The sequence below is a fragment of the Cynocephalus volans genome, chromosome 13 (assembly GCF_027409185.1).
Source record: "Cynocephalus volans isolate mCynVol1 chromosome 13, mCynVol1.pri, whole genome shotgun sequence".
Taxonomy (NCBI): Eukaryota; Metazoa; Chordata; class Mammalia; order Dermoptera; family Cynocephalidae; genus Cynocephalus; species Cynocephalus volans.
Window position 1 is genome coordinate 81,600,209 of NC_084472.1, and position 20,568 is coordinate 81,620,776.

Genomic DNA, 20,568 nt, shown 5'->3' on the forward strand with positions numbered 1-20,568 from the left:
TTCTTGTCTTCTCTTTAATTTCTTTCAACTGTCATTTATAGTCCTTGTCATAGAGATTTTTCACATCCTTGATTAACTTTATTCCTAGGTATTTTATTTTTTTGGTGACTATTGTAAATGGGCTAGCTTTCTTGATTTTTTTTTTTCCTGCTAGTTCATTGTTGGAGTATGGAGATGCTACTGATTTTTGTGTGTTGATTATGTATCCTATAACTTTTGAGAAATCATTTATAAACTTTAAGAATATTTTTTGTAGAGTCTTTAGGCTGTTCTGTGTATAGGATCATATCATCTACAAACAGGGACAGTTTGACTTCATCTTTTCCAGTCTGAATGGCCTTTATTTCCTTCTCTTCTCTGATTGTTCTGGCTAGTACTTCCAACACTATGTTGAATAGGAGTGGTGAGAGTGGGCATCCTTGTCTAGTTCCTGTTCTTAAAGGAAAAACTTACAGTTTTTCTCCATTCAGAATGATATTGGCAGTGGGTTTGTCATATATGGCTTTAATTGCGTCTTTATCATGAATGAGTGTTGAATTTTGTCAAATGGTTTTTCAGTGTCTAGAGAGATGATTATATAGCTTTTGTGTTTGATTTTGTTGATCACATTTATTGATTTGAGTATGTTGAACCAAACTTGCATCCCTGGGATGAATCCCACTTGATCATGGTGTATAATTTTAAATAAGTGTTGCTGTATTCTATTACTAGAATTTTATTGAGAATTTTTGCATCTATATCTATATCAAAGATATTGGCCTATAGTTTTATTTTTTTGTTGTAGCTTTGACTGGTTTTGGTATCAGGGTGATGTTTGCCTCATAGAATGAGTTTGGGAACCTCTGTTTCAATGTTTTGGAGTAGTTTGTAGATAATTGGTATTAATTCTTCTTTAAGGTTTGGTAGAATTCTGCAGTGAAGCCATCCAGTCCTGGGCTTTTCTTTGTTGGAAGACTGCTGATTATAGCTTCAATTGCTTTGACTGTTATTGGTCTCTTCAGATTTTCTATGTCTTCTTGGCTCAGTCTTGGTGGTTTTTGTGTGCCCAGAAATTTATCCATTTCCTCCAGATTTTCAAATTTGTTGGCATATAGTTGTTTATAGTAGTCTCTAATGATTCCTCGTATTTCTGAGGTATCAGTTGTAATACTACCTTTTTCATTTCTAGTTTATGTTTTTTGTGCCTTCTCTCTTCTTTTTTTATTTAGCCTTGCTAATGGCATGTCAATTTATTTATCTTCTCAAAAAAACAACTTTTTTTTGTTGCATTGATCTTCTGTATCATTTTTGGGGTTTCTATTTCATTTAGTTCTGCTCTGATCTTAATTATTTATTGCCATCTATTAACTTTGGGTTTGTATTGTTCTTGTTTTTCTAGTTCTTTAAGTGTTAGGTTGTTTACTTGTCATCTTTCCATTCTTCTGAAGTAAGCATTTAATGAGATAAATTTCTCCCTTAGTACTACTTTTGCAGTATTCAAACAACATTCTACTTAATGACATATGTGTCTAAGAAGACATTAAACAGGAAATCAAAAAATTTATTGAAAGTAATGAGAATAGAGACAAGGGCCTTTTGAAGAGACCTTTTAAAAGGTAGTTTGGTCAGACTTGGTGACCAAATGTCGTAGTAGGGAGAGACAATGTTGATGAAAGAAAGAATCAAAGATGACTTGATGTTTTTATCTCAGGTTACTGTCTAGAGTATGATTGTCATCGAAATGGAGAATGCAAGAGAAAGAATGTTTGAGGAAGGTAGAAAGGGTAACCTCACTTGAAAGAGAAGAGTAGGTTTTAAACATACTGATATTGAGCTTACCAGATAAAAGACTGAGGGATCTAAGCTTAGTGGGTAGCTTGAAATGGATTTTAAGAGTATAGCATGGATAGAGGTACTTTAAGGGTACTAGGAGGAAAACTGGAACCACTGAAGTAGTGACAAGATAGAGTGGTTGGACTAGTACTCGATAAAGGTCCAAGGTAGGATAAAAAAAGCTATGGCAGGACTTAGATAAAGAATTGCAACTTAAATAGGATAAGCAATAGACAGGAGTGACAACAGTGAGGAGGGGACTAATCCAGAGGGTAGGATAAGGCAGGAAATTCAAATTCAGAGCAGAGAGGAACAAAGGGCTCTGTAAGAACTAAAAGGGAAGGGCAGAATATCATGTCCAGATTCAATGAAGTCATCAAAATGTAAACAAATTAAACAAGAGATCTTGCCAGTCCTGGAGCTTCCTGTAGAAACAAGAGTCTATTTCCAAGCATTTTCACCTGACGCTTCAAGCAGATATTGAAACTATTTCCAGAGAATAAGTAATCACGAGACAATGCTGTTCTCAAGTAGATACAGTGATATTTCTATTTCATACAAGTGTATCTTTCTGTGCCAGAACAAAAGCTGTACTTTTTGGATACCAAAGATGAAACACTCAAATGACTCAAATTGTGCTTGCTTGCTTCCTTCCTTCCTTTTTTTCTCTATCTCTCTTTCTCCTTCCTTCCTTCTTTACTTCTTTCCTTCATCCCTCCCTCCCTCCTTTTCTCCCTCCCACCAACCCTATTTTTTTTCTTCTCTCCTTTCTTTTGTCTCGAAGCATAAAGGTTTTTGAATTTGGTCAGGAAAAGATCACTTGGAAGCTGTTTTATGTTTGGTTAAGTATCTAAACTTTATAGAAGATATTTTCAAGTCCACATATTCTCCAGCGTAGTAAGAAATCTCTCATTTACCATGGCTAGTAAATAATTTCTTCCAGAAGTGAGTAAAATCAAAATGAAATCAAATTAATGTGATTTTGACTCTCTGTTGAACATATTAGCACTGTCTTAAGCAATATAGTGTTTCAAGTTTTTTGAGGCAGTTAGGTGATCAGCCATCAGCTAACTGTAAACTGATTTAACTCTCAAGTATGGAGCTGGAAGCAAACACATATGGGATTGGCTTTGTCATTGTACACCTTTTAACCTAGAAGCTTTCTATATCCAGCTTTATGTCCAACTCCTGAGGTTGTGAAAATAGAACTCTACTTCCTGTTTTGTGATTTTCTTGCATTCCTTATCTTTAATTTGGTAAACTTTAGAAATCATTTGCCTATTTCTTACAAGTTAAATCTAACATGATTTTTAGAATGTAAATTGAAAGCCTGATAAAATATTTGATATAGCATTCTGTGGTACTATACAACAACATAATTATAATCTGATTTATTTTTTATTTGAATGTAGGCTTTTAGTTCTGACTTAGCATTCTTTTAACAGATACTGTTGTTTGTTAAAACTATTTCAACTGAAATGTTTGTTCATTTCTAGCTTCTTGTACTGAACATTATTTCAAAATGGAGATTTTGGTAAAGCTTGTTTGGTTGAAACACATTGTTGTTACCTTAGGTGCTGAGTATTCTGATGCCGAGTTTCCAATTGCCTTGATTAAAGTAGAAATATTCTATGGCTTGGATGACTTACATTTCACATTGGTTTGAGCAAGATGATTGGTATGAAGGACTTCAAAGAGTAAGATATATTTATGTTGTACTTATAATTCTCTGTGATTATTTTCTGCTTTGCTGCTATCTGTATTGCTGTGTCATTTATATTGCGGACATTTTTGTATTGCAAAATTCTGAGGGTAAATAAAACACTTTGATAGGTTTTAAAGCAGAGGTAAGAATATAATATGTAAAGATAGTTATAATAATATGTTAATGAAGAGACTTTTTTTCCTATCCTAATTTCAGATGAATTCTTAATGTTTTTAGATTGTCTTTAGTCTTTAAATGTAAAATAGCATATTATATAATGAGATTAATCTTGAAAATAGCAATAATTTCAAAAAAGTCAATTCACACATAGAAAAATATTTAATGTAATAGAAGATAAACGTATGATAATACCATGATTATAAGAATATTAAAAGAAGATACAAAAAATTCTGAAGAAGAGTGCCATATTGTATCTGATAGATTTTTAGGCAATTAATTATGTTTCAAAAGGAATTGCATTGTTCCTGTGACAACTTTTGCTCATATTCTGATCTATTATTGCAATAGTAGAAAAAAATGCTCTTTAAAAATTCACCTTGCTAAAATGGATTAGTTTAGAATAATATATTATTTCTCTTTGATTATCTCCTTTTTAATGGAGGATTTCTTAATTCTGTAAATAAAGACATTTTGTAGATTTTTCTTTTTATTAATTAGAGGAACAAAAAAGCGAAAATATCTTTATGCAATAAGACCAGATTTTTTCCCGTTGTTATTCAAGAGCCTATGCTGATAAAAATATATAGTACTTTATTTTTCTTCCTTCTTTCTTCTCTGCATTCCCATTCTAATTCAGTCACAGATATTTCTAGTATTTTACTTCTTTTTAATTATAAATCCTCAGTAGTATAAAACCTCTTGGGCTTTTTTCAGATTTTTTTTTTTTTTTTTTTTTAGCTGTGAAACAATGTTGGTAAACATCTCTAGACCCAGTAAATATTTAACTCTGGAGAATAACAGTCTTACTGTGAATCCTAAAGCATTCTTCAGAAAAGACGTTGAAAATTAGTGAGTAGCTTTTCATCCTGGATTCCAACCTTATCCATAAATGATGGAAATATTTCAACTTATGAGTTTAATATAGTAGCACTTCAAGTCCCACTGAACACACACACGCATGCACGCACACATGCACACACCACTACAATACCAGTATCTTTTGTTTATATGTGTGAGTACATTTTAAATAACAAGTGCATTTCTGATGTTTTGAATAAGATTTTTTTCAAGTGCAGTCCATATGTTTCTCCATAAGAGGGGATAGGGATGATAGTCTAATTTGACAGGCATGGGGACTGATTTTGAGAAAAATGCTTTTTACTAAAATAGGTGTTTTTACAGGTGGCTTTGGAGCAGCTCATGGAGATTAAGAGGATTCAAAATCTTTCCTCCTTGCCCTGTAATACTACTATGGGCCTTTGTAAATGGATTCCTCGTTCTGAGACACATTGAAAGAGTAGCTGTTCTTAAACATGGAAATTGATTGAACCTAAAATTACCATGTCATCTTCATGAGTTTGAGTGCTTTCTGGCTCAAGTTTTGACCAATGCTTACGCAGATGTAGATGAGAATGAAAGGTCCTATTCTAAATGGAGAAAATTGAAACGTGAATATTGACTTTAATTTCTTCCAAAACCCCAGCTTACTATTTTTCAGGTTATGTATGTATGCATACATATCCTATATAATCAGTATTCAGCATAGCAGATTTTTCAATATAGTTATTTTTTTTAATGTTCACAAGAAAAGATAAGCTGTATTTTTGAGTTAAAAATTGTGAATTAGATATGTAGTGTTTCCTGTCTACTCAGTGCAGCCTGAAAATAATCATTTTCTGTGGACCACTGATCTTTGAAAAATCTTTCCAGATAGTTTAGAAAAAGACAGTGCAAATTAACAAACATATGAATATCAAACATGTGCTCTCATTGAAAATTAAAGAACAACAAATTAAAGCAAAATTAAGATTTTTCATGTGTGTGACATAGAGGTAGACATTCTGTAAAGTAATTTAGCAGTACTGTGTATATCAAGATACCTAAAAGTGTCCAAACACTTTGATATAGTAATTCCACTTCTAGGAACACAGCACATGGAAAGTGTACCTAAATGCACATAAAGCTTTACATGCAAAGAGGTTCACTGTAACACTCATAACAAAAGAGAGAGAGAAACAAAGAGAGAGAGGGAGGGACAGAGGAAGGGAGAGAAGGAAGGAAGGAAAAAAGGAAGAAATGAAATGTAGAATTTAATCTTTAGAGCACTAAATTGACATTTATGTTTTGACATAATTAGTATTTATGGCAAATGTATGTATTTATACAAATACATCTAAGTGAATTTGATTTTAATTTAGTTTTATAATTTTGTTTTTGGCAGTATTATAACTATATAATCTGTGTTTTAAATTTTATTACGATTCTTTCATATCATAATAATCTTGCATAATCAAAAATGAGCTTCATTACCTATGAAAAACTTATAAAAAAGGTATACTCTTATCTTTCTTTTATATTTCACTCACTCTCTGTGTAAAGCATCCTCACCATATATTCTCTATTGAACTTAATAGCACACTTAGTGTAATTATTGAGTGTCTGTGTATTTCATATGGTATGAAATTGAAACTAAAAACAGAATTTAATTTTAAAAAATGGAAATAATATCCCCAGAAGGGCTGTAGTTGCCAGGCTACTGACACTTCAGTTGCATGTGGGGTGACAAAATGCTCAAGCTTTCTTTCTGAATCCATGATAAAGCTGCAGTATTCAGTGAACTGCAAAGTTTAGTACTTCATTGGTAAAGTGTGTGTTGTTTCCAGGCCAAAAGATTACATTTTCTGCAGCAAAAAGTCTTTGGACTAGACATGACAATTCTTAAGTGGCTTACAGAAAAATGAAACGTATTCTAAAGCAAGGATAATAAAGTGTTTATAATATTTATCTGAAATATTTTACCTGTCACAAGGAAATATGTTTATTTACTTTTTAATATGTGAAATAGTTTGTCTCATTTAGAATATAAATTTTGAAATGGACCTTCAGTTGAATATTTTCTATTTGCAGTAATGCAGAATCATTAATTTTGTAACTATTCATGCTGACTACCAAAATAACAAAAGCTTCTGGACATTTTGTTCCATCTCCTGGCAACTGTTGATATCATTTAATAAAGGTTACATAAGTATTATATAACTTTTATAATCCTTTTGAAAAATAATCTAGAAATTTTAAATATTAGTGTTGTCTGAGTACATAATTTAGATTTTTAAATGAAGTGGTATTTATATATTTGATGGTAATTTTTTTTTACATTTTAATCAAATCATAGATTTTTAAAAATAAAATGCCATTTTTTGTCTTGTCCTATTTTTTAATGACTTGCTTGGAAAAGTTGTTTAACTTTGAATTTTAAAAGTATTTAAGTTGTTGGACTGTACCCATAAAAGCTACTTAAGAACAAAGGCATACCAAATTTTGTGTCAACATAGAAATACTATGTTACCTAATTTTGGAAACTAAAAAATAATAAATCAAGATATACTGGTAGTTACAGTAAAGATGTATTGGCATAGATTTAGAAGTACTTTATTTGTTTTTAATAAATAAGTAGTTAGCAGACGGACTCTGGTTTCCAGTTCGATATGTAAGGAGCCTAGAAATTACCACTCCATTCTAACGACGAGTTAAAAGCCAAACAAATTGAAAAATAAACACCTCTTTTTATATCCATCAGAGAATTGATATTCCATGGCAAAGTACTGCCCCCCAAATTAGAGAGACAGGCAGATTGCCATAGTAAGAAAACCTAAACTGCTTTTTAACATCGGACTGGAAGTCCTAGCTAATACAGTAAGACAAAAAAAAGGAAACAAAATGTATACAGATTTGAAAGGAAGAAATAACCCTGTCTTTGCAGATGACATGCTCATCTATGCAGAAAATCTGAAAGAACTGACCAAAAATATGGGACTAAAGTGATTGTAACAAGGTTGAGGATACAAGTTAATATACAAAAGTCAATTGCTTTCCTATATACCAATAATGAATAAGCGGAATCTGAGATTAAAAATGCATTACCATTTATAATAGCACTCGAAAAAATGAAATAATTAGGTATAAGTATAACAAAATATGTATAAAATTTACATGAGGAAAACACAAAATTCTGATGAATGAAATTAGGGGAGAACAAATAAATAGAAAGGAATTCCTTTTTAATGGATAGGAAGACTCAATATTTTCAAGATGCCAGTTCTTCCCAACTTGGTTTACAGATTCAATGCAATCTCAATCCAAATTCCAGCTAGTTATTTTGTGGATATCAGTAAACTGATTCTAAAGGTTATATGGAGAGGCAAAAGACCTAGAATTGCTAACTCAATATTGAAGGAGAACGGAGTTGGAGGACTAACACTCACCACCTTTAAGACTTACCATAAAGCTACAGTAATACAGTGTGGTATTTGCAAAAGGTTAGAGAAATAGACCAATGGAAAAAAATAGAGAGCCCAGAAATAGACCCACATAAATATACTCAACTGATCTTTGACATAGGAGCAAAGTCAATACAGTAGAGCAGGATGGCCTTTATAACAAATGATGCTGGAACAACTGGCTATACAGGCACAAAACAATGAATCTAGAAACAGGCCTTAACACCTTTCACAAAAATTAACTCAAAACAGATCCCAGAACTACTTATGAAATGCAAAACTATAACACTCCTAGAAGTTAACATAGAATATCTAGGTGAACATGGGTTTAGCTATGACTTTTTAGGTACTACTCAAAAGTTGACTTCTGTGAAAGAAATAATTGATAAGCTGTACTTCATTAAAATGAAAAACTTATGCTCTGTGAAAGGCAGTATCAAGAGAATAAGGAGACAAGCCACAGACTGGGAGAAAATATTTCTAAAAGACACATCTGATGAAGGGCTGTTATCTGAAATATACAAATAACTCATAAAACTCAACAAGAAAATGAATAATCTGATTAAAAAAATGGGCAAAAGAGCTGAACAGACACCTCACCAAAGAAGATATATAGATGGCAAGTGAGCATATGCAAAGATGTTCAATATCATATGTCATTAGGGAATTGAAAATTAAAATAACAGTGAGGTACCACTACACACCTGTCATAATAGCCAGAATCCAAACAACAAATGCTGGCAAGAGTGTGGAACAATATGAACTCTCATTCATCACTGGTATAAATACAAGATGGTATAGACACTATGGAAGATAGTTTGGCAGTTTCTTACAAAACTAAACCTATTCTTACCATACAATCCAGTAGTCACACTCCTTTTTATTTACCTAGATAAACTGAAAACTTATGTTCACACAGAAATCTGCACTCAGATGTTTTTAGCAGCTTTAAGCATAATTGCCCAAACTGGAAGCAACCAGTAGATTGGTAGATAAATAAACTGTGCTATATCCAGACAAAGGAATATTATTCTGTGCTAAAAAACAATGAGCCATTAAGCCATGAAGAGCACTAGGAATCTCTCTCCTCACCTAAACAGCAAGTGTACAGGCAGAATCTGACTGATGTAATTATTTTGGAATACTGGTGTCTATAAAGGCTGGCAACTTTCAGCGGAAGGTGTGGATGATAAATCATGATTAATTTCAGTCAGTTTCAGCTCTTGCTAGTACAGTAGTAGCTACCTGTGCCCTACCCCAAACCTCCTGGCAGGCCGCTATGCATATGTTCCAGAGGCAGCTTGCATGCAGCTTGCATAAGTCAGGGTTAACAAAAAGGATGCTGTCCTTAAATGTCAGGTATCTGTGTTCCAATTGCCGCTTCTGAACATAGAGGTTCAGGTAAACAGGCAGGCAGAGACATTGATACACTTGCCCATTGTTACAAGCTCCTTTCCCTCCAGCTGAAGCGATTCAAAGGTATTTAAAGACATGATGTCTTTTAAAACTCCCTTTATTTTTTTATTTTTACCTTTTCAGGAGCCAGTCATTAAAGACTAGAGAATTCAAAAGCAACTGCATATACGGAGAATATTAGAAAGTGATTGTGCATGCCCAGGGAAAGGCACAAGCTCAGACTAAGGATGAGAATTCCTTAAGTTTATACCTGAGGCAAAGAGACAGCCTACAGCAATAAAAAACAAAAACAAAAATAATAAATTAACACACTGTAATAAAAACAGCAAACCCTGGGGTAGGGAGAGAATCTGATTTCCAGAGTTAACACATTACTAGATTCAAATGTTCAGCTTTCAACAAAAAGTCACAAGGCCTATAAGGAAACAGGAACATTTAGACTTTTGAATGGAAAAAAATAAATAAATCAACAGAAGCTTTTCCTGAAAAAAACCTGATGGCAGATCAACTAGATGAAGGCTTTAAAACAGCTGCTTAAAGATGTTTAAAGACCTGAAGGAAAATATGGCGAAAGTCAAGAAAACAATGTATGAACAAAATGTAAATATTAACAAAGAAATAGAAAATCTTAAATGAAACCAAAAGGAAATTGTAGGGTTGATAAGTACAATAACTGAAATGAAAAATTTATTAGAGAGATTCAAAGACAAATTTGAGCAGGCAGAGGAAAATATCAGCAAATTTGAAGATGGGACAATGGAAATTATTGAATCTGAGGAACGGAAAGAAATAAGATCGAAGAAAAGTGAACAGAGGCTAAAGGACATAAGGGACATTATCAGGTAGACCAGCCTATGTTCATGTGGGAGTTCAAGGAGAAGAGAAACAGAGAAAGAACATACTTGAAAAAATAATGGCTGAAAACTTCAAAAATTTGATGAAAGACATAAATGTAAGTTTCCAAGAATTTGAGCAAACACCATATACGTTGAACTCAACTAGACCCACACAAAACACATTATATAAGCAAAGTATTGAAAGACAGAGACAGAGAATTTTGAAATTAGTAAGAGAGAAGCAACTCATCACATACAAGGAATTCTCAGTAAAATAATTAGTAGATTTCTCATCGGAAACTTTGGAGGCCAGAAGACAGAGGGCTAATATATACAAAGTGGTAAATGAAAAAAACTGTCAACCAAGAATCCTATATTTTGCTAAACTGTCCTTAAAAATGAGGGAGAAATTAAGACATTTCCTGATAAACAAAAGCTGAGGGAGTTCATTACTACTAGACCTGCCCTGGAAGAAATGCCCAAAGGAGTACTGCAAGATGAAATGAAAGGACACAAGAGAGTAATTCAAAGCCATGTGAAAAAATAGAGATCTTTATAAAGGTAAACACCGAGACAGTTATAAAAGCTAGTATTTAGATTGGTTTGCAACTCTTTGTTTTCTTTGTGACTTAACAGAACAAAATATTTCAGAATTTGTCCGCAAGTAGGATTATTGTAGCTTTATTTTGTGATTCCATATTGTGTTTTCTATAATTGAAATGACTAAGGTATTAAAAAGAATTACTAGCTTATATTTTGGGGCACACAATTTATAAAGATATAATTTTGTGGCATCAACAACCAAAAGGTATGGGGATGGAGTTGTAAAGGAGCAATGATTTTGTATGTTATTGAAGTTAAGCTGGTAAAATCAGGGTCTTATAACTTTAGAATGTTAAATGTAATCCCTATGGTAGACACAAGCAAAATAGCTACATAATATACACAAAAGGAAATGAGAAAGGAATTTAAAGTTTCACTGCAAAAAGTAACTAAACACAGAAGACAATAATGCAGGAAATGAGGGACAAAAAAGCTATAAAACATTGAAAACAAATAGCAAAATTACAGAAGTCCCTCCTTATCAGTAATTACTTTAAATGTAAATGGGTTAAACTCTCTAAGCAAAAGACTGAGATTGGCAGGTTGGGTAAAGGAAAAACAGCAACAGCAACAACAACAACAACATGATCTCACTATGTGCTGTCTACATTTGATCTGTTTTGGATCCAAAGATAAAGATAGATTAAAAGTAAAAGGACAAAAAAGATTTTCCATTCAAATAGTAACCAAAAAAAAAAAAAAAAGAAGAAGCAAGAATGACTATACAAATACCAAACAAAATTGACTTTAAATCAAAAGAGGTTAGAAGAAACAAAGAACATTATATATTAATAAGAGTTTCAATACAGTAAGAAGATATAATAATTATAAACGTTTATTTACCTAATAAAAACACATCAAAATATATAGCACAAAAACTGAATTGAAGGGATAAGCAGACACTTCTATAATAATAGATAGAGACTTTAATAACCCACTCTCAGTGATGGTACAACAACCAGACAGATGATAGGTAAAATAATAGATGGACTCAAACAACACATTAATCCAACTAGATACAATGGACATATACAGAATACCATTCTTAACAACAACTGCCTACATGTTCTTCCCAAGTGCACAAGAGAAATTTTCCAGCATAGACAATATGTTAGGCCATAAATGAAGTCTCAATAGACTTAAAAAGTATATTTTATACATTGTATCTTCTCTGACCTTAGTGGAATGAAATTAGAAACCAATATGCAGCAACCATAGGAGACAGGTGATGTTAAGAGATGTAACTTGGAACAACAAAATATTGAAAAGTGAGGGGAATAATGCCAAAACATAAAGTTGGCTTTGTTTTGTTTTTTTTCTTAGATATCAAAGTTAAATTATTAGCTTAAAGTAATTTATTAAAACTATAACACATTTTTTTTTGTAAGCCTCATGGTAACCTATAACACAAATATTTTTGAGAAATACTAAAAATAAACTGTGAGAAACCAAAATGTAAAGCCACTCCACCACAAAGGAAGACAGTAAGACCAGCAAAACAACCAGAGAAAAATAACAAAAGACCATGAATAGCCAAAGCAATCCTGAACAAAAAAATAAAATCAGAGGCATAACACTACCTACCTTAAACTATACTACAAAGCTATAGTAACCAAAGCAGCATGGTACTGGCATAAAAACAGACACATGGACCAATGGAACAGAATAGGGAATCTGGAAATCAACCCATACATATACAGCCATCTGATCTTTGACAAAGATACCAGGAATACACACTGGGGAAGAGAGTACCTCTTCAGTAAATGGTGCTGAGAAAATTGGACATCCATATGCAGAAGAATGAAACTAGACTCATACTTCTTGCCATATACCAAAATCAAATCAAAATGGATTAAAGAATTAAATATATGTCCTGAAACAATAAAACTCCTTAAAAAATTAAGAGAAGCACGAGGAAGTAGGATTGGGCACAGACTTTATGAATATGACTCCAAAAGTACGAGCAACCAAAGGAAAAATAAATGATTGTGATTATATCAAACTAAAAAGCTTCTGCACTGCAAAAGAAATAATTAACAGAGCAAAAAGACAACCAACAGGGTAGGAGAAAATATTTTCAAAATATACATCTGACAAAGGATTAATATCTCAGAAGATACAAGGAACTCAAACAACTTAACAGCAAAAAAAAAAAAAAAAAAAAGAATAACCCAATTAAAACATGAGCAAAAGAGCTGAATAGGCATTTCTCAAAGGAAAATATATGAATGGCTAACAGGCATATGAAAACATCCTCAACATTACTGAGCATTTGGGAAACGCAAATCAAAACCGCTTTAAGGTACCATCTCACTCCAGTTAGGATGGCTAATATCCAAAAAACTGAGAATGATAAATGCTGACAAGGATACAGAGAAAAGCCCTCCTACACTGTTGGTCGGACTGGAAATTGGTGCAGCCTTTATGGAAAAAGGGTATGGAGGTTCCTCTAGCAATTACAGATATATCTACCATACGACCCAGCTATTCCACTGCTGGATATATACCCAGAGGAATGGAAATCATCATGTTGAAAGGATAACTGTACTCCCATGTTTATTGCAGCTCTATTTACAGTAGCCAAGCATTGGAACCAGCCTAAATGCCCATCATCAGATGAGTGGATATGGAAAATGTGATATGTTTGTACAATGGAATGTAAAAAAGAATCAGATGTAAAAAAGAATGAAATACTACCATTCGCAGCAACATGGATGGACTTAGAGAAAATTATATTAAGTGAAATAAGCCTGGCACAGAAAGAGAGAGAGAAATACTGCATGTTCTCACTTTTATGTGTGAGCTCATAAAAATAAGTTAATAAATAAACATAGAAACAAACAAACTGGCGGTGGGGGGGAAGAAGGCACAACAATCATGATAATTCCTTGAACTTGTTAAGATAAGTGAACAGATACGATGTTGATAGGGGGTGAGGGGAAAAGAGGACTTGGTAAAGGGATACAAATCAACTGCATTGTATATTGATAAATTAAAATAAAAAATATATAATAACTCTAAATGTAAACAGATGATTAAATGCCCAAATTAAAAGATATGGAGTGTCTCAATGTATTATAGAACAAGAACCAACAATGTTCTGTCTACAAGAAACTCTCTTCACCTATAAAGACACACACTATCTGAAAGAAAGTGTTGTGGGGTTAGGGGATGATACTAGGGGTATATGTGAACTTTCTGTACTTTCTGCTGTTTTTCCGTGAACCTAAAACTGTTCTAAAAAATAGTTTATTAATTTTTAAAATGTGAAAGAAACAGCAGAAAGTGAAAATTTAAGAATTACTCAGTTTTACATGTGTTTAAAAATTTTTCTATAATTATGTTTCTTTCCCAAATGGGTTATACAGAAATTCGAAAACATTTTGTTTATACACAAATGTTATAAATAGTAATCATATCACCAGCATAACTTACAGAAGCCTATTTAAGTCTTGTTTAGGTTGAAATAATATATATTTTCAATGAAGAAGGACTCTGTACTATATTGATACTAATTGTGGGGGTGGGGGGAGAGCTTTTATTTATCCTGAATGCTAGTGCCTGAGGAAATATAGGTGAAATTAGAGGAGGAATAAAGAAGATTTCTGTATAAGTTTGTGCATATTTGTAAGCACTCAAAGATTGATAGCACTATTTCTTTATCATGCCAATTTGCGCTTGAAATTATTTATCTATTTTTGTAAATCTATCACCAGTTTTGGTCAGTAATGGAATTTATTGAGGTGAAGACACAAAGAATTGGGAAAAAAAGAGGAGGGAAAAAAGGAGAGAAAGCAAATCCTTTCTAGAAGTGGAAATATGAAATATAAAAAATAAAAAGAAGAAATTTTATAAATATGTGTCAGTTGTCCATTGGAGAAAACATAACTGATTAGAATTTACTAATTGTTAATGATTAAAAGAAAGAAGAAAAATGTAGTTATGGTCAGTTCACGATTCCACCTACTACTGAAAAAGGAGCAGATAATAATAAGAGACACTGGTTTATTTTTCCATGACAACACCAGATATCAATGGTTCAGGATAGGTTGCTTTAAACTACTAGGTCGCAGGGTAGAAAGAGAAGAGGGTAGCTAAGTTGAGTTTGGAGGGATTCAGAGGATACACAGAGCAAGCAACTATGAGACTTGTGCCATAGATGAGATCTATATATATTTATCTGTGTATGTTTTGTATGTGTGATACTTTACGTATTATGGTTTTGACATTTACTTTACACTCTCAAAGTGATGTAAAGCTTTTGAACAGTATAAACTAAATATTGACTATTGAATATGTTAGTTGTGTAAAACCAAATTTATGTCTCCCAGTTGTCTACTGAATTTTCCAAAACAAAATATTTTAATATTATAATTGCTATTTACATTTTTTCCTTAATTGAAAATCAGATATAAAAATTGACTAATAAAAAATGGGTATATTCATGGTATAACTTTGTAGTGCAAGTGGAAGATTGTATCTAATATGAGGAGCTCCTGTCTTTATTTTTAGACTGGTATTTTAGACCATATTGTAAAAGATAGACAGTGATGGTGTAGATTCTACCTTTAAAAAGTTTTTTTTTGTCAATAACATTCTTGAATGTCATTCATAGTTTAATACTCTGCACATTTATTGCCTTAGTATGATTTTCTTGAATGATGAGTTTTCAGTATGATTATAGACATATAAATAGCTCTACTCTTTGCTTTGTTTTCTCCAGTATCTGAGAAGAATTTAGAGTTTACACATAGATTCATAGAATTTCTTGAGCTATGAATAATCTAATAGACAATCTATTTCAGAAGTTTTATTTTAGATACAAGAAATAGGGTCCTAAGGTTAAATGCCTGATTCCGGCTCACAATGTGCTTGATGCAGAGCTGGATCTCATTTCTTATTTACTAAGACTCAACTCTGGGCTGCTTTTGTTGCTCTACATTGTCTGTGTTTCTGCACTTGTTTCCTCCAACATCCTCTGTCCTGTCACATAAACAATTTTTATTCAGATGTATAATAGTTTCCAGCTTTTTCTGTCCCCTCTTAGCAATGAACAATGTTGTTAACTCAGCCTGTCTTGTGTACCTCAAGTAGTTTTTTGTGAAGATAAAGAATCAATATAAAAACTGTGAAGTTCTGTGGCAGAGGTCACAATCCTCCCAGTATTGGCCCATACAGTTTAAATTTGAATTTGCTGCCTTGGGTGTATTGCTAATATTTAAAAATTGGTACATTTCACATAAAAATATGGATATTTCAGTTTCTGTAGCACGTTCCATAAATCTGGCCACATGGATGGCCTTGTCCACTAGTACTAAAACCCTTTAGATAGGACATGCGCTTTCTATTTTACCAGAGTTCCCATCATTCTTTATGTATTTCCCAGCCCTTGGCCAAATGTCAGTTGTCATTCATCATTTTATGACCTTTTGCTTCCCTAATTTAAATTACCAACCTTGATGTCCATAGACATTTGGATATTTCAACTCCTGTTCTCTGAAAATATAAGTTGAAATTAATAGTAGTAAATTTTTTTTCAGGGCATAAAGGGAGGTTTTGGGAATATAGATATAAAACAATGAAGAGGAAGTTTGTCAGACAATGACTAATATTTTTTCTAATTTGCTTTTCAAGGCAAACATGTCCCAAGTAAGGCAAGTGGGACTGCTGGCTGCTGGATGTCAACCATGGAACAAGGATGTATGTGCCGCCTATGGAGACAGGTTTGCATATTGTGCGACCCTTGCTATCTATATTTATCAGGTAAAAAATACTAAATCTTTTCAATTTTTAATTTTATCGGGTAAAATTCATACTTAATACTTATTTTTAAATGCCTGTCACGTGAAAAGCATAATGCTATCATTTCATTATATTTTTATGGTTTTTTGCAATTTATAGTGTATTGGATTTACAAATTAAACTTAGAAAATGCTCATATCATATTATTAAATTTTAGTAAATTTGATGTGAGAAAATTCTCTTAGTTGAAGAATGTGCATAATCCATTAGAGATCATTTTAAAATTAGTTCACATATATTTTGAATATTCTTGGCAGAAAAACCTTTAGAACTACTTTTTTATGTGTTCTAACTCCATTCTGACTTCTTTTATCAGTTCCCAATTTATAGAGCCAATGGCCTCTTGAATTTTTTCATATAGAGATGCCATAAGTCCAGTCTTTCTTCTCAGACCGAGAGTAAATAACTCTACATCACCAGCCAACCATTCATCTAAACCAGAAATGTGAGAGTTATCTTTATTTCCCTCTTGTACTCATATCATACACCCTTGGCAACCAAGAGTAGTTCTAGTTTTCATATCTTTTAGTATCTTCTTTATGTCCTTCTCACCAAAACAATTATAGTAGCCTCTTAATAGTCTCTCTACCTCTTGTTTGACTCCCTTTAATTTGTCCTTCAGTGTAATCAATCATCTGTAATGCAAATCTAAATTTTAAAATCTTCAACTGCTCCTTATTCACTAATACTAACATCCAGACTTCACAGTATGACATTCAAGGTCTCTCATGATCTTCGTGACTCTGTTTCTCACTCTGTGTTCCAGACATACCAAACTAATTGCATTTTTAAAAACATCTCAGACTCTTTTGTATCTTGCCTTTGGTTACACTAATTTTTCAGTGTGCCTGCATTGCCTGTCTGAAGAACACTTTCTCATCTTTCATATCTCAGCGCAAGTGTATAAACTTTTTTTCCATCTTTTTTCTCTTTATTATTAGTGAAGGGCATCATAAAATGGACTGCCTTTCTACATGTTTACATTTACTAGAAGTTAGTCTTCCTCATCTTTGAATTCTCAAATTTTTGCACACTCTGGCACTTAGTAGATATTCATTAAATGTCTTGAACGAGTATTTTGGGTTTTTTTAAAAGTCTTGAAAGACCTAAAAGTAAAAATATTATTTTATTATGGAGTAAAAATCTTTTTTATTACTACATATTATTTCATTCCTAATAGCTCTGTAGTTTATTGAAAATTTAAGAAATAATAGCATGAATTTATAAAACAATTCATTTTCCACAAGTTAGAGTAAGATTTTATATAATTCCTTCCTCAAGCCTTTAGAAATATCTAGCAATCACAATGTAATTTCAGTATAAGTCATGTTCTTTCACTTCTCATCCTTCCTATGTGTGACAGCAGCAAGCCTTCTAAATGCTTCCTTTTTTTCTCCTATCTGTCTCCTTTACACTCTGCATGTACTCCCAAGCTTCTCACTCCCAAATTCCTCCTACAAAATTCCTCTTAAATAAGAAGAATTTATCAGGAATTTATTCCTCTCAGAGGTAAAGATGGTAGCCAACTGCATGGATGAAGGCAGAATTTAAGTTTTTTCAAATTTGTATGTGTCTTACATTTTGTGACATTTAGGAATATTAAGCTAAAATTATTAATATAAAAACATGTGAAGAAAGTTTGCCTGTCATTAAACACTGAAACAAAATTAAAATTACCCTAATTTAGAAGTTAATGTAAATAAACTCAGGTAACAGTTCACTACAGTGTCTGCTGTAAAACCTTTTTACAAAGTATGCCAATAGAAAAGTACATTATTAAATGGTGACATTAATATTAAGTAAGCATATTAACAAGTATTGCTTTAAATGTGATCATCTAAATTAAAGCGCTTTGAAAATTATGCTACATAAAATATAAAATGTTATAGTTATTTTTAGAGGAAATATTTATTAAATAACACCTAATGCCAATGTACAGTCTAAGTCCGATAATCCTGTCATACACTGGATGATGACACTGATGTATTATCAGATTTTTCTGAACTTTTAAATGCTATTTATAAATGGCGTTAGAATTTTTCTGTAACCATTGAATTGTAATTCACTGATATATTGTATTCAAATACTCTAAAATTAGAGCAATATGTGGTTCATCTCAATGTAACAGTAGTCTGATAATACTGAATTGTGAATATAAATAGGAATGCATCAATTAATCACTACAAATAGTTTAGTATTCTATAGGTGCTTACAGATACTATATGGATAATTTGTATGATAAAGTCAGTGAAGATCACTGATTTGCAACGTAGCTTCTTCATACGTTTATTATATTTATAGATTCTTTTACTGAATTTCTAACTTATATAGCGAGGTTTTAAAATAGATACATTCAGAACATCTACCATAAGTAACTTAAGTTGCTGAATAATTTAAAACTTAAAACACTATTTATTCCTAAATGTACGGGTAGCACAATTGTGTATTTAAATAGGCCAACCTAAAATTATTATTGCGGTAGTGGTAATTGGATGACAACTCCATTGGTACTAGGTTATCTTTAATAATGTTTTCATCCAAAGTTGTCTGAGAATAACTAAAGTTAGAGAAAGAAATTATAGAAGAGAAAAAAACCTTAGGAAATAATTAGATTATTAAGCAGAAATTTATATACAAACATGTTCACTGCAGCATTATTTGTGATAGTGAAAATTATATTACTTAAATGCTAAACAATAGCATAATGGTTTAAATGCTAAACAATAGCATTTTTTCTTTCAATAATATTAACTGAATCTTTTCTATTGACTAAGCATTACTCTGCACTAGGAATGCAACTATGAACAAACTAGGCAAATTCTTCTTGTGGAGCTTATATTCTTAGTAAAGGCAGGGAGAGTTCATAATGCACATAAGTAAACAAATGAGTAAATGTTTCAGGAAGAAGTGTGTTTTACAAAGGCTATAAAAACAGGTAATAAGATAGTCATGGTATAGATTCTGGGGAGAGTTATAAATTTAGGTAGATAGCATGGTTAGAAAATATCTTTCTGAAGAGATGCTTTTGAACTGAGACCTGAACAGAAGAATGAATAACCATAAGCAAATCAGTGGGGAGAGCATTAGAGGCCAAGGGAATAAAAAAGCAGAAGGGTGTAAATCGGAAATGATTTTGCCGTATTAAAGAAACAAGAAGTTCAGTGTGAACAAGGAAGAAACTGATATCAATTTGGCAAGGTAGAGGTTTGATGATGTAGGTCATTGAAGGCCATATTAGCAGTGAGGATTTTACTGCAAGTGTATGGTTAATGAAAGATTGGCATAATAAATCTTTAATATAATAATGATTTTTTTAGTAAATGAAAGAGGTTTACTTGGCTCATGATTCTGTGGCAGCTGCAACCAGCCGCAGGCCTAAGGCTGTTTCCACTCATGGCAGAAAGTTTTGCCAACATGTTCAAGGAGACCAGACAGTGAGAGAGGAAGGAAGAGCTATAATAATGATTTTTAAAACTTCCAGTAACACTGTAAAATGTTCATTATATGTTAAAGGAAAAAGATTAACTACAACAAAATGACATACACTCATACAATGTAATCCAAAATATGCTGAAAATAATAGAGATTAATGAATCCTCTAATAGCAGAGTCATACTTACAAATAAAATAGGAAGAATTAGGCTATTTATTTTGTCCACTTACATTATAAAAACCCAGCATAATGCCTCATCTGAAAAAGAGTAACATAAAAAGAGTCCATGATACCATTGCTCTGCAAGCTTTGGACATCTTAATAATGTAGTAATGAATATTTGGTTTATTTAACCTAACTGTTTTAATACAAATAATGAAAAATTGCAGAAAAATAATTTATAAACAAGGGATTTCCCCCCCTTGTAAATAGATATAGTTATGGAAAATATAATAAAGCTCTGAATTATTATGCATATTTGAATGTAAAACATTTTTACTTATT

General features: G+C 32.2%; 1 protein-coding gene across 4 annotated transcripts in view; it reads left to right on the forward strand.

Annotated features, from left to right (window-relative positions):
* The first annotated feature begins 3,443 nt into the window (after window positions 1-3,443).
* Window positions 3,444-20,568, forward strand: part of WDR17 (WD repeat domain 17) — a 91,539-nt gene continuing 74,414 nt past the window's right edge. For 2 of the 4 annotated variants that reach the window (XM_063076816.1, XM_063076815.1), the window contains exons 1-2: window positions 3,444-3,509; window positions 16,464-16,592. In XM_063076816.1, coding sequence (XP_062932886.1) covers window positions 3,444-3,509; window positions 16,464-16,592 — 195 coding nt within the window. Of the gene's footprint in view, window positions 3,510-16,463; window positions 16,593-20,568 lie in introns of those variants that run through there. The other 2 variants (XM_063076818.1, XM_063076817.1) reach the window with 1 other exon arrangement.